The 13,225-nt window shown below is 44.8% G+C and overlaps 3 protein-coding genes across 4 annotated transcripts in view; all 3 read right to left on the bottom strand.

Moving 5' to 3' along the window:
* Positions 1-149: 149 nt before the first annotated feature.
* Positions 150-3,255, bottom strand: myd88 (MYD88 innate immune signal transduction adaptor). The gene is made up of 5 exons (XM_040167672.2): positions 2,733-3,255; positions 2,363-2,494; positions 1,407-1,584; positions 1,049-1,140; positions 150-957 (listed from the first exon to the last, which is right to left on the bottom strand). The coding sequence occupies exons 1-5, from the start codon at positions 3,040-3,042 to the stop codon at positions 776-778; spliced, it is 894 nt and encodes a 297-aa protein (XP_040023606.1). The 5' UTR covers positions 3,043-3,255; the 3' UTR covers positions 150-775.
* A 166-nt stretch (positions 3,256-3,421) lies between these two features.
* cry-dash (cryptochrome DASH) lies at positions 3,422-8,533 on the bottom strand. Its single transcript, XM_040167671.2, has 14 exons — positions 8,145-8,533; positions 7,324-7,496; positions 7,020-7,113; positions 6,800-6,930; positions 6,531-6,679; positions 5,993-6,081; positions 5,810-5,883; positions 5,615-5,704; positions 5,423-5,502; positions 5,282-5,341; positions 5,016-5,173; positions 4,721-4,840; positions 4,385-4,561; positions 3,422-3,920 (listed from the first exon to the last, which is right to left on the bottom strand). Exons 1-14 carry the CDS (start codon positions 8,205-8,207, stop codon positions 3,813-3,815), a joined length of 1,566 nt encoding a protein of 521 aa, XP_040023605.2. The 5' UTR covers positions 8,208-8,533; the 3' UTR covers positions 3,422-3,812.
* Positions 8,534-8,892: 359 nt separating this feature from the next.
* map3k22 (mitogen-activated protein kinase kinase kinase 22) overlaps positions 8,893-13,225 on the bottom strand; it is a 29,558-nt gene continuing 25,225 nt past the window's right edge. For both annotated transcript variants that reach the window (XM_040167669.2, XM_040167670.2), the window contains 3 exons: positions 12,897-13,026; positions 11,683-11,860; positions 8,893-11,045 (listed from right to left, as the gene is read on the bottom strand). In XM_040167669.2, coding sequence (XP_040023603.1) covers positions 10,817-11,045; positions 11,683-11,860; positions 12,897-13,026 — 537 coding nt within the window. In that variant the 3' untranslated portion in view covers positions 8,893-10,816. The remainder of the gene's footprint in view (positions 11,046-11,682; positions 11,861-12,896; positions 13,027-13,225) is intronic.

The raw sequence follows: 13,225 nt of genomic DNA, 5'->3' as shown, positions 1-13,225 counted from the left end.
TCTATGATTGGATGCTCATCTGTTACTGTAAAATTTACTCAGTCTTTTTTTACAGCATTCAATTAGCGACACCTCTGTTGGTTAACTTTATAACATGCAGGATTTGCACAATCACGACACTTGCTGGAGGAAATCATAACATGATGCGCTTTTGTGACAGTAGAAAGGCATTTTATTTTTAGATACAAAATCATCATACATTCGAAATGTTTAAGAAATATTTTGAGGAAATAATGTTTAGACCATTTTTTCAACGTAGAATACATTCACTTCAATAAACATATCAGTACAAATTCAGATGGAAAGGCGGGGGTGTCAGCAGGTCAAAATTAACTAAGTGGAAGAATCACAATCACAATAGCGCTTCCTATTAATCTCTAATCTCACCTAGAATTTGACTCATTAGAGGAAGTGCAGAGAAACTAGCTACCACAGAATATTTTGTAGACCGTCCTCTAACACATCCTGTTTGCCAATACTCCCCACATAAATACAAAACAGCGGCAGGCACATCTTATGTTATTGTTAAATCTAATAAAGGCCTTGTGCAGTGAGAACTGATATTTGGTATCCTTGTGCAGCTCGAGTTTTCATAGTGACAATATCCAGAAATCTCAACGTCAACTTTATAGAGAACCCAAATAGCTTCAATCATAATACTTAATATTGTACAACCTCAGAATGTGTTCAGAAGCCACCAGGACGCAGACCACAAACAAAAGTATATACTTTAACCTGGGATGTTTGATCATTACCCAAACCCCACAGAACACCTTTAAACACAACTACTGGCCTGGTCTTTGTGGGGCTGCGAGAGAGCTTTCGCCAGGCGTACCCAGAACCAGGCCTGTGTGCAGGGCCGAGTGTAGTCACATATGGTGAGGAAGCGTAAGATGCTGGGGAACGGCTTTGTCATTGGCTTGTACATCACAGGAATAAGCCGTTTGGATTGAGCACCTGCAAAGAAAGAATGACAAAATAAGTAGCTTGCATGCACACATGCATGTCGGATGCAGGTAGCTGCTTAACGTAACATAAATGAACTTACCGGGACAGAGACTGAGAGCAAACTTGGTCTGAAAGTCACAGGCGTCACTATCGAGGTATTCATCTGAAATCACCACCACCATCCTCTTGCACCTGCACAGAGGGTCACATAATAGCAATTATAGATATGAGGGAGATTGTAAGAAAGAAAACTTGCTCTCCAGACGCTTTAATGACACGTGGTTATGAGAGTTGATCCTTCTGCCAAAATTGAAGCTATCGCGTCTTTTGTTTCCAGGAAATTTCAATCCAATATGCCCCTCTCCCGGGTAGATCATCAACGTGGAGCCATAAGGGTAGAATTTATTATAGCTCTTAATGAGCAGCAGGCCGACGCTCTGCACGTGTCGGTGTCCCACCTCTTCTCAATGAGTTCGCTGGTGATGGTCCAGACGCAGGAGCCCGGGAGGACGTCGCGGTCAAACACGCACAGCTTCAGCTTGTACTCGGTCTGTTCCAGCTCGCGGATCATCTCACGCACAAACGCAAAGTCCTTCTGGCAGTAGCAGATGAAGGCGTCAAACAGCTCGGGAGCACCTGGATTCAACGCAGTTACATTGTAATCAATAAACATTTATTGAACGGAGGCAAAATATGAGCAGGATAGAAAAATCCACATGACCACGTGCAGGGGCCGATGCAGCTGTGCAGCCATGAGTGATTAGACACCATTTGAGTTAGAAAAAGTGTCAAAGCTTTTATTGCCTCACCACAGAAGATAATGTCACTGTCACTCTCCGAAATCTGAAGTGAGCTAACGTAAGCGATACGATAAATGCATTGCAAAATTCACACTGTTGTAATATCTTGGCGGCACATGACACATGTTGTTACATTACATGTCAGGTTGTTATGAAGACTTGAGTAACACTAATTATTGAAGGCTTTTATGTCATTCTTGCATACTCATAATCTATTTTCTTGCAGTTGTACAGACATCAGCTGTGAAATCTGTGCAGCAAAAAGATCATTATCTAAATCTATGCCTCATTCAAAGTGTAAGTGTGTTCAGCATTTTACTGTGGCAGTGGGTTAATTACATACTCGGGCCTTTACTCGTATTGTTTTTGGTGTTGAAAAACAATGCAAAATAGTTAAGATAGTTAAAAGTGAAATATTACAACAATAGAGGACTGATAGAAAGTTGCAAAACGAAGAGTTTTGTGACTGTATATTGTTTTATCACCTGAGGGAAGCTCTGCCGATGTCACACAACTTGTTTGGAGCATCGAAGAGTCATTGAATTAATGCAAGATTTGCCCTGTAGATGTTTTGTAGATGTAAAAACTAAAATGCAGCTTAACCACGCACTGACCCTCGGGGTCGTCCTGCAGAGTGATACCAATCCTCTCGGTGGGGCGAGGGACACAGCTGTCCACCTCTGGGACCTGCAGAGGGGGCTTCGCGTTCTTCTTCTGGTTCTCGCAGTACTTCCTGACGTCCTCATCTGGCACAGAAAAAAAGAGGCGCATGTAAATGACTGTGCACGCGCATACACACAATAATTCATGGAGGACGTTTTATTTTAAATCGATTTTGCAAAGCGAGAATTGAAGCGTGTGAATCACTTCCTGGAGTGACGCGCGCGCGCTACAAAGCACGACCGCACGTTACGTTATTACTGCTCGTGTCGGCTATTCGCGCAATCGAGGATTAAAACCAAAGTCCAAATGACACCAACGCACCCATCAGGGGACGGAGGTCCTCCACAATGTCTCTCCTCTCCACCTCCTCCAGGATGGACAGCAGCTTCCCGACCGTCGCGTCGGTGCAGCGGGCCTGCCAGTCCTCCAGGACCGACTCGGTGGGACTTTTGGTCCCCTCGTAGTTCTTTATCTCCAGGTAATTGAAGCCCATTTCCTCCGCCACGGCCATCCAGTCCGCGGCCACCGCGTTCCGAGGGTTCAGGTACAGTCCCAACTTTTTACGCACGCTCATATTGAGCGCAACGAGAGGAACGACCCACAAGTCAACCTCTGAATCCACGCAGGCCATCGTTGGAAAGTTGTCCGGACACGACGCGCTTTACTTAGAACAACAAACAGCGAAACATCGTAACGAGCACAGACTGTCAACCAGAGGAAGTGATGAAAACCGCGGAGTTCCGCGTCATGAGGGGGAGGAGAGCTGCTGTTTACACGGACCTCAGAGGCCAAATAGCGCGCTTCTCCCATAGAGTTGGTGATTTGGCTACTTTCGCTTGAGTGCGCAGGAGCTTAAAGGAATACTGTAACATGTTAGTGGAAGGGTGTGTTCAAGGGTTTTACGTTTTAGTTCCCGTTTCTTGCATGAATATATTGATAAAGTTCCCAGACAGATTGGCTCCACCTCTTTCCTTTAATCACGTGTCATAAAAAGGCAGAAACATTTGGAATTTACTTCACTGCAGAACAAAATCTTTTTATTGTATAACGGTCACAGATGGGAAAATTCTGAAGCATAAAAAGGAAAATAGAACATTAAGAGCAATAAAACAAATAAAAACAGAAGCAAGAAAAAACTATCTGCATAAAAAAAAGAATCAGATAGATGTTCCACTGCGTCAAACTTAAAACCACATTGTGATTTTATCAATTTGCTGCAGTCTCACAGGAAACGAGTCCATTAAAGGCACTTTATGGGGTTACTTTTACCAAGAAACTATGGCAGACTTAATATATATAATATTCTGGTATTCAAGTAGCACATGCGTTTCCTCAAATCCTCATAGGACGACTTCCCTCGATCAACTCCGTCCGCCTGTTCAGCGTTTCCTGTCAGACGGCTCACAGGTTTTTACTTCTGGAGAAGTAGAAGTCAATGCCTCGGTCCCCGTGTTGTTTGGGAGTGTGCGATGGGCCCTTCTTCCCTCTCGGCGAAGGCCGTGCGCCACTCTGACAAAACGCAGGGACACAAACATTTGCCTTTAGTGTGATGCAACATTTATTTTCTTTATTTAAAGTTTTAACCACTTCAATAGGTAACCTTGTTTGCCAGGGGGACAATATGTATTCGGGTCCTCTACTTATGTATAAATACACCATTAGAAGTAAAAGTACTTTTAAAATGATACTTTAGTAAGGGAATGCAGCTGATGATTTCGTATCAAAAGTAAAAGTACTCATTCTGCAGAAAAAATGCCTCATGTGATGGATGTATTATCATATTTAACATCATTAGTGTATTGTATTATTGATTTTAAAGTAAACCAGTTTGTGTAGAAGTTCAAAGGAAAAATCTCCTTTTGTTATTAAGAGACTTTTCACACGGCGTGGCGAACAAAAAAAGGGTAGAATTACTGCTCTCACAGCAGAAGCAACTAATCACACTACCCACTTCCCTTTTCTCACACACTCACTGGTTTCTTGTTAACGTGTCTGCTCCATTCAGGTGCCACGACGACGGGGTTGGGGTAGGTCTCGCCGAGGGACACGCCAGCGTGCGACAGCGAAGCGGTGCTGAGGGTCCAGGGCGCGTGCACGTCAGCTCCCCTGATCCCCTGCAGCTCAGGAACCCACCGCCGCACATAGTCGCCCTAAAGCGGACACACGGTCAACCCAAACCCCCCAAAAAAGTCTTAGTATCACATTGTGCTGGATCCATCACCGTGGGGGGACAACGGCAAAGCAGTGGAGCGCTCCGGACAGGAGTCGTAAAGGGAAATGAAACAAACGTGCGTCTTCTCAAATCCTACATTGCCGTCGTAGTCGAGGCCTTGCTTGATCATGTTGAACTTCCTGTTCTCTCTGGGATCATTCCCGATGCCGGCGCTGTAAAGCCAGTTGCCATAGTTGCTGCAGACGTCATGGTCAATCTTTTGGGGGAACATTGAAAACAGCAGGAGAGGAAGACTCTCTTGAGTGTCATCATCCACACACAAACAACAGCTGATCCACAAGATTCCAACAAACAAATCAAACGATTACATCTAAAAAAAATACAAATCCTCCTTTTGAAAGTTAAATCTGTTGTCGTAGAAACCTGCTTACCAGGAGGTATTCAAACAACTCAGCCCCCATCCTCCAGTCCAGGCCCAAGTCCTTTGTGAGGAAGCTAGCGACATTCTGCCGCCCTCTGTTGGACATGAAGCCCGTCATTGCCAACTCTCTCATGTTGGCATCCACGAAGGGCACTCCTGTTCGTCCTTCTGTGACGGCACGTGAGAGAGATATTCAAACGCACACAAACACTTTCGACGACACCACTTGAGTTTTTGATACCCGAATGTTTTGTGAACAACGAGGGTGGAGCAAACCTTTCCACGCATTGAACAGCGTCATGTCCTTCTTCCATGGAACAGATTTCTCTTGAAGTCCTGAGATAAAATCGCCATGAGCTTCACATTCATTCATAATGTTGCTTTTTTTAAATGTTAAAAAGATTTACTCATTTTTACCGTTGATCTGAAACAGTCTGTTTCCGTACTTAACGGCTACAAACTTGAAGTAATCTCTCCACAAAAGTTCAAAAATGACCCTGAAAGACGGGGATGAAGACACATTTGTATTAGTCGTGACTAAAATCGTGGCTTATGATAGAGTCGATTTTATTTTTATTGTTGTTTAGCCGCCATCATCTCCGGACTCACCAATATGTGCTCTGATTGGCTGTGCGCTCCTTCTCATACTGCTGGATCTGATGATAAATATACCTGGGTGAAATGCAACCCATCGCCAGCCTGCAGAAGCCCAGGGGAGCAGCGTTAGTGATCCATCTATAGGTTGTGGAACATTGATCTCTTGCTTGAATTCAGCAGTGGATGAAATTATACAATAACACTCACCAGGGTGCAAATTTAGTAGAGTAATCCATACCGATCAAGCCATTACGAGTCTCCTTGTAGGTTGCAACTGCATCCTACAAAACGGAAAATGTATTTATTACATTTTCATCATCAGAGTTGTTGTTTTTTTCCCCATTTTAAAAGCAGCAAACTAGCGCTTGTTTGTAATGCTGCTGTGCTCACAGTGTCCCAGAAATAGTGTTTGAGTCTGGCCAGAGCTCGACTTTCACCACCACTGCAGGGGAAGGCTGAGCGAGGATCAGTCACGGGCCCTACGAGTATGAAACAAGAGAAGAATTTCAGCATTCGACTGATTTCATACCGGTTAAATTGTCCCTGGTGTGCATTAGGAAACGCAAAACCATAAATGCTTAAATCTTGTACACGGAAATCGAGCCGGTCTGCTGGCTCGCTGGCACTTAATGAGGAAATCTATGCTCAGCAGTCTGCCTCTTGAATGCTGAAAATAGCAGCAATGTCCATTTACTTAATAGAGGCGCTGCATAAAATGAGCAATTTGTGCTTCCTTATTGCCAGCAGCACGTATAGACATTTATACAAAAGTCAATTTATAAGAACATAAAATAAATACGCAAGGATTTATTGTAGTCATACTGATAGACATTTCAGGAAATTCACAGAACACAAAAGACACTAAAGGAAAAGTGCAAGATTGTATGAATTAATCCCATTTGGATAGAGCAGATAAGACATAATTCACCTGTCTGTTCCAGGTCCTCTGCTGTGGGAATGGCTCCTTCCTCCAGCCCATCAGGGAGAGGCTTCAGCTGCTCGGGGGTTGGGAACAGAGGCCTCACCCTGCTCTGGGTCTCCACTGCCTTCCTGAACTGAGTGTACACATCAGGCAGCCTAACAAACCAGGAAGAAATGCCCATGATCTACATCTCGCAGAATTGAAAAACAGGACGTTAAAGGGGAACACGGATGCTTTGTCCCGGGACGGCTATATCCTCTCTCTCTCTCTCCCACCTGGATATGTGGTGAAACGGAACATCATCTCTGTGGTACAGCGTCGAGCCCCAGCAGGTGTGAACTTTGACTTTCATCCGCGCGCAGACATCCTTCACTCGTTTCTCGACACTCAGTTCTTCCGAGGTCACCTGGAACGTGAGGTTAAAACTCTAAAAAGCATGAGCAGGCGTAATTGTGACGCGATCATTTGGGGGGAGGGAGGACTGGTTGGAACTACCTCTTCATGGAACGCCACAGTGCTGACGGAGCCCAATCGCTTGATGAGATCTGCAACTACCTCCTCTGGCTTACCCCGTCTCACCACGAGGTTGCTGTCACACACACACACATTAAAAGAACCACATGAACACAGAATATGTCCCAGATATGAGCTGCATCCTCTGTAGCAATAACCTGACACATAAATTCATGATTTATGATTTCATTCATAATTAAAATTCTATAACGAAGGCACATCTACACTGTTGAGATATTCAGCACCACAAATAAAGCAATATAAGAGGCGTGCATTGTTTAGTTACCTGCCCTTGCTGAGCATCGTGTTTCTGAGGTCCTTGACACCCTCCAGTAAGAAGTGCAGGCGGAAAGGCCCAGTCTTTGGTAGGTTGTAGTTGTACGTTCCCACATAATGCCTGGGGTCGAAGCAGTATAGTGGGACAATGTACTCTGCATTTCTTTGCGCCCAGTGGAAAAGCTGCACGTTGAAGAGTAAAAAAATATGGGAAATACATATCAGAAAACACTTTCAGTCGATTTCAAACCGTCTTGAAAACACAATTGTGGCAGCTGTGCAAGTTGTGATTTACTATTAACTACAACATGCCAGGTAAAGTTAGAACAAATAACCTGAAATCGAATTAGCTATTTTGAGAAACTAAGTAAACAAATGTTTATCTGGTCAGTCTTGAAAAGCAGTCTTTTATTTTGAAAAATCCAACCAGAAGTCGTACGTTAACTAACGTCAAATGTTGGTGCCAATAACCTCCTGTATTACTATAAGGCCCGAAGTTAATTTGCTTACAAAAGCAAAATTGGGAGATTCTTTATTAAATACATTTTGTCACGGAACGGTGAAGAACAGGCCTATTCTTAACTAATAAAAACCGGAAGTAGTAATGTTGCTGCTGCTGCTGGCGAAAAAAAAACTAGCTTCATGCTAACTGTTACATACGTTAGCTAACAGTTATCGTTACATTGTATGCTCAACATTTCCCCGTAGTGACAACACAAATACTACACGCAGCAGTAGTAGCACAGTAGTGCTTGTCGGTAGTACTAGTCGGTTCAATGGCTGCTCTGGCCGTAAATAACGACACGTTTCCCCGCCGTTCGTGGTCTTTACCTCATTGTCGTGGAGTCGCAGGTCGTTTCTCAGTAGACAAATGACGGTGCGGGACGTGGACATGCTTCACGTTGGACGTTTACGGCGCAGCGGAGGTGAACCAGTCGCACCGACGTGCTCGGGTATCGGAGGGCAGTTTCTCCCCGTCCTCGGTGCCAGCTGCTCGGACACAGTGGCTCCGTCACGTCGTCGGACACGTTGTTACCAAACGCCGGGTTTTGTAAGGTGGTTGTTCAACAGCCAGACGAGCGCACAACAACACGTCGTAATGCCGATTCTAATTGTTAGTATTAACACGTTATTACATGCGTTTTATAATATGCAGGAGACTTTACTGCAAGGGGTTAAAATATCACTTCACTTCAATATAATAAACCCATGGCACACCAGTCGGCGGTTTATTAGCGATCATTATTGGTATATTTTCCCAAAGTACCTAATAAAGTATTTATCGCATACAATCCATTTTATTATAAACATTTTTAACTAAAAAAAATGCAACGCTGGAAAGCATTGAGCATATTGATAATAAATTGGAGCTATAAATGGATGAACATTTTTTTTTAAACTGATAATCAAAACATATAACTGAGAAAAAACGTTGTAATGATTTTATATTACATAATGTAAACATCAGATAATGTAGTGCTACGAACTAGGTATTATCAAAACGATTTGGACAGAACCTAAACAAAGGCTTTCCAGGGAAATGTGCTCATAAAAAACACAATAAAACCACACAGGGAAATAGTCTTAGACCTTGGATTTATTAAGTTAAATGTACAAAAGATCAATGACTTGATACATTTTATGTTTCAAGGCTTTGTCGTTAAGACAAAACAAAATCTGTCCCAATCGAAAGCCTCCCGGCTCGTTCATCCTGCCAACCGGCTCTCAGAGAGACGATTACACCTCCTCCTGTCGAAATCACAGTACAACCTACTGTATAACGTGGCTATTTCATCAAATAGATTTGTATATAATGTTAAGAAATTTCATACAAAAGTGCAGAACAATATGTATTTACAGTATAATCTTTTTTTTTTTTTTTACTCCATACAAAATAGCTTCAGCAAATCCTGTGTGTGTGCTCTCTACTGAACAGCTTCCACTTAACCTTATTACCTCATTAAGAAGCGCTCTGCTTCCGCAGAGCACATTTGTGTTAACAGGCAGACTCAGATAAGGCACTGACGAGGAGATTTTGATCGTTCTTTGAGCTCCACTACCGAGGACAACTCCCTACATCGAACAACCCCCCCCCCCCCCCCCACTCTCAAGTTTCACCTCTTCTCCATTTCAACGAATACAGCATTTGGCTCCATATTTCTTCCGTGACCCCTTTTTTTGGCGACTTGTAATATCCTTTCACGCGGGCATCGCGCAGACAGAGAGAGCTCAGTCATCGCGTGACCCATTCGTATAGTGTGGAAAGCAAAGTGAAGGCATGATGGGGGGTGACTGGATTCGTTCTGAAGTTACAACAGAAACATGTAAACGAGACGCTTGCTTCCATCTCAATGCCGCGACTTTTCATACTAACGCAACGTGACGTCAATGCATCTGGTTTGGTCTGTGCAAGTCTGCTTTGCACGAAAGCTGCCGTAACATAGAAAAGGCTACAGGGCTCCGAGGGCGACGAAACCAACGTGACTAATACTGCACATTCATTTTAGCCAGAAGTTTCTGCAACTTTTCTTTGGCCACTTTTTTTTTCCCCCCGATGGACTCGAGGCTCTCGGCCTGGGAAGCTGGAATGGATGTCACCTACTCCCAACAGTAGTGTTGGTATTGCTTTATCGACATTGCACACTGACGCAAAGGTTCGGTTCTCTTTTTTTTTTCTTCTTCTTTTATACACAATTTTTTCTTTATGAAATGATATCAAAAATGTTTCAAATAGAAAAATATCTCGCTTGATTATCCTGCATGTTGGAAATGTTTCAATGCGTGATATCAAAAGTGCAACATTGGCAATCCTTCTAAAGGCTGTTCTGAGCGCCACGGAAATAGCGTGATGGAACCCTCCAAGATGTAAAAGAAAAAAAAAGACATTCTTACTTACAAACTCGTATTGTAAGGCGTTGACAACAATAGGTTTACATTTCTTTAGGTGATAATAGAAAAAGTCATCAGCTGAGATGACTTTTAATTAAAGGTGTTATTGTATGTCATAGAAACATATTTACCATCTTAGTTCGACAATCGGGTCGACTGACTTACAGTACTGTCGGATGTGATCAATGTCAACCGGTCATTCGCGATCACGGCGAAAAGAAACTCCCCCCCCCGCTCTCGTTTTAAAACGGACAGCAGTCTGTAGCCTCTGACACTGCTAAGTGCTTTTTCTCCTCAGTCTCTCACCGGGGGGGGGGGCGAAACGCCGCCATGCCTCGGAGGACTCAGGAGGTCCGACCGACGGCCGCCTACCCGGCCTCCCGGTGAGCAATCTCGGGTTGAGCCGGCTGGTGAGAGACGCCGGCGTCCTGACAAGGCAGACGCTGGCGATAGTTGGCAGGACAGGAAGTTGGAGTGATGCTGAGGAGAGGAGCCGAATAGTATGAGGAGGAGGAGGGGGAGGAGAGGCGGGGTGCCCTGGGGATGGAGCGGGCAGGCGAGCTGCCTCACGGGCAGGGGAGGGGGGAAAAGAGGGGGGTGGGGGTCGGCAGGCCTCAGAAGCTGCCCTGGACGAACGGGTGGCTGAGCAGCGCGTCTGCGGTGGGCCGCCACTTTTCCTCCACAAACACCTGCCGCAGGAAGTCCCTGCCGGCGTCGGACACGCCCTCTGGAAGAATGGGCTTCGTAGGCTGGGTGGCAATCTTAAAAATGGCCGCCATGGCCTCGTACTCGGCCCACGGAGGTTTCTGAGTCAACATTTCCACGACAGTGCAGGCGACGCTCCTGAGGACATACAGCAGAGGTGGTGGACTGTCAGAACGACACGTAATTGACACGTTTATTGCACGGAATTACAGTATGGATATATATATATATATATGAATTGAACTATGAGCAGCATTGGCTTACATACATTAAACCAAAGCAAGAAAAGTACCACGAGGTGCATTGTATCTGCATTATTATAACAGAGCGTTTTGACATTCATCACAATGATGGAAAAGACAAGAATTAAATGTATCATTGAAAATACAACGTCGTCCCATTCATTGAACGTTTCATACTATCAGCAGTCACAATCTTAGTGACAGTGTCCCGGGTGCCAAACATGGTAATCTCACCATAAACTTTACAAATGTGGTATTACCTGCATTTAATATATACTATATTTTACAAGATTTCCTGTGGATTGACCTAACAACACAAATTCTTATTACATTTTGTAATTCACATCTTACGTAGTACTCATGTCTTGGTCACTGCTAAATTGTATTACTCTGTTACTGCCTGTATCGCTTTTCACTTTATTGCTTTTACTGCGACCGTGTATTTTTCCTCTTGCAATAAATAATGTTATGCTGCAGCAGTCTAACATCCCCTCTGGGCCTCATTACAGCTGCAACGGCCCCCGATTCCTTACCATACATCAGCCTTGCGGCCGTAGCCCTCCCCGTTGATCACTTCCGGGCTCATCCAGTAGGGGGTGCCAGTGACAGACTTGATTCCCGTACCAGACATACAGATGGTCTGGATTCGTTTGCTGGCTCCAAAGTCTCCCAGCTTCACGTTCCCCGAGGAGTCTCTCAAGATGTTTGCACCTGGCGGAACGAAAAAAAAACTATATGAGCTCAGACTTCTTCAAGGGGTCTCCGGAGGACTGTCAATATCCTCTCTGGGACACCTTTTTTTTTCTTCCCAGTTTGGAGGTTCAGCGAATGTGGTGCGGTTACAAAGTGCACGTGCCGGCACTTCAACCGCCCGAACCGCCTCGGGGGAAAGGTAAACCTTTCCTACGCATTTGGCAAGTCTGTGGTGATGCAGCGCCGGCAGACTTATTCGCAAAATGTCACAGCGCCGGCGATCCCCTTTCCTTCAGGCGCTCCACTTGTTTGATTAGTGACTAATGTAACACGTCACTCCCTCCCCACACCTACATTAGGATGGCGGGCAGCAGGAAAGAGATTGAGAGACTAAATACGTGACCTGCGCTCTTCTCGCTCGTGTGCGATGTTTCCACTGCCCGTGTGTTTCTTTTAAAAGAAAACTCAAGACTCTAATGAATCACGTTAAAGTTGCATTTGGCTCCTTGGAACATTCAATTCACAGACACGTTGTGCTCTAATGTCACGGCTGGGATGCCAAACTCTATCAGAAAACCGCCGTGCGCCGACCGCTCTTTTCCTGCTTACAGAAGAGCACTGGTGTGGTGAGATGAGCGCACACACCGTAGATTCCACACAGAGCATTTTTAAGTGGAAAATCCCACCCGCTTATATACTCTCACAGGGCCCTGCCTGCGTCCTGTGAGACCTACTATCTTTTTTTTTTCCCCCCCACCACACGGTAAATTCCACCCTTCTTACGGGCAGCCGAGCTAAAGCCTTTCCATCCGGTGTGGGACATTTTTAGACCGGCCGATTTCACCAGCATGAAGCCTAAAATATCTCAAAGGGGAGTTTAAAAAAAAAGGCTCCACTTGTAGACGGTGAGTAACCACATGAGGACGTGTCAACCAGAATAAAATGAATGAACCCTGGAGGTCTGCGTGTGTGTGTGTGTGTGTGTCTGTGTTCACTCGTTGCAAATCCAATTAAAGCGCTATCGTGGCCTTCGCAGGATGGCTGCTTCTGTTACCTTTCACGTCTCTGTGTACAATCATGTTGCTGTGCAGGTAGGAGACTCCTTGGAGGATCTGCCTGGTGTATCTTCTTGTTACCTTCTCTGTCAGGGCCCCATAGGCTTTCAGCTGGTCCTTTATTGAGCCCTGGAGAGACAGAGTGGAAGGGTGAGAGATGCTCATTGTCGGCCTGCCTTTAAGCCATATATGCATACTCAAATGTTTCCATTTAAAGGTGATTTATTTCGTTTTACTGCGAAAGCGGATCCTGAGCCAATTTCTATGCATAAGAACCGAGTGCTAAAACCCCCCCCCACCATATGCTGACCGATTTACGCTCAAAACA

This window comes from Gasterosteus aculeatus, chromosome 21 (genome assembly GCF_964276395.1).
Source record: "Gasterosteus aculeatus chromosome 21, fGasAcu3.hap1.1, whole genome shotgun sequence".
NCBI lineage: Eukaryota > Metazoa > Chordata > Actinopteri > Perciformes > Gasterosteidae > Gasterosteus > Gasterosteus aculeatus.
Note: the sequence above shows the minus strand (reverse complement) of the source record. Positions and strands in the feature narration are given on the sequence as shown.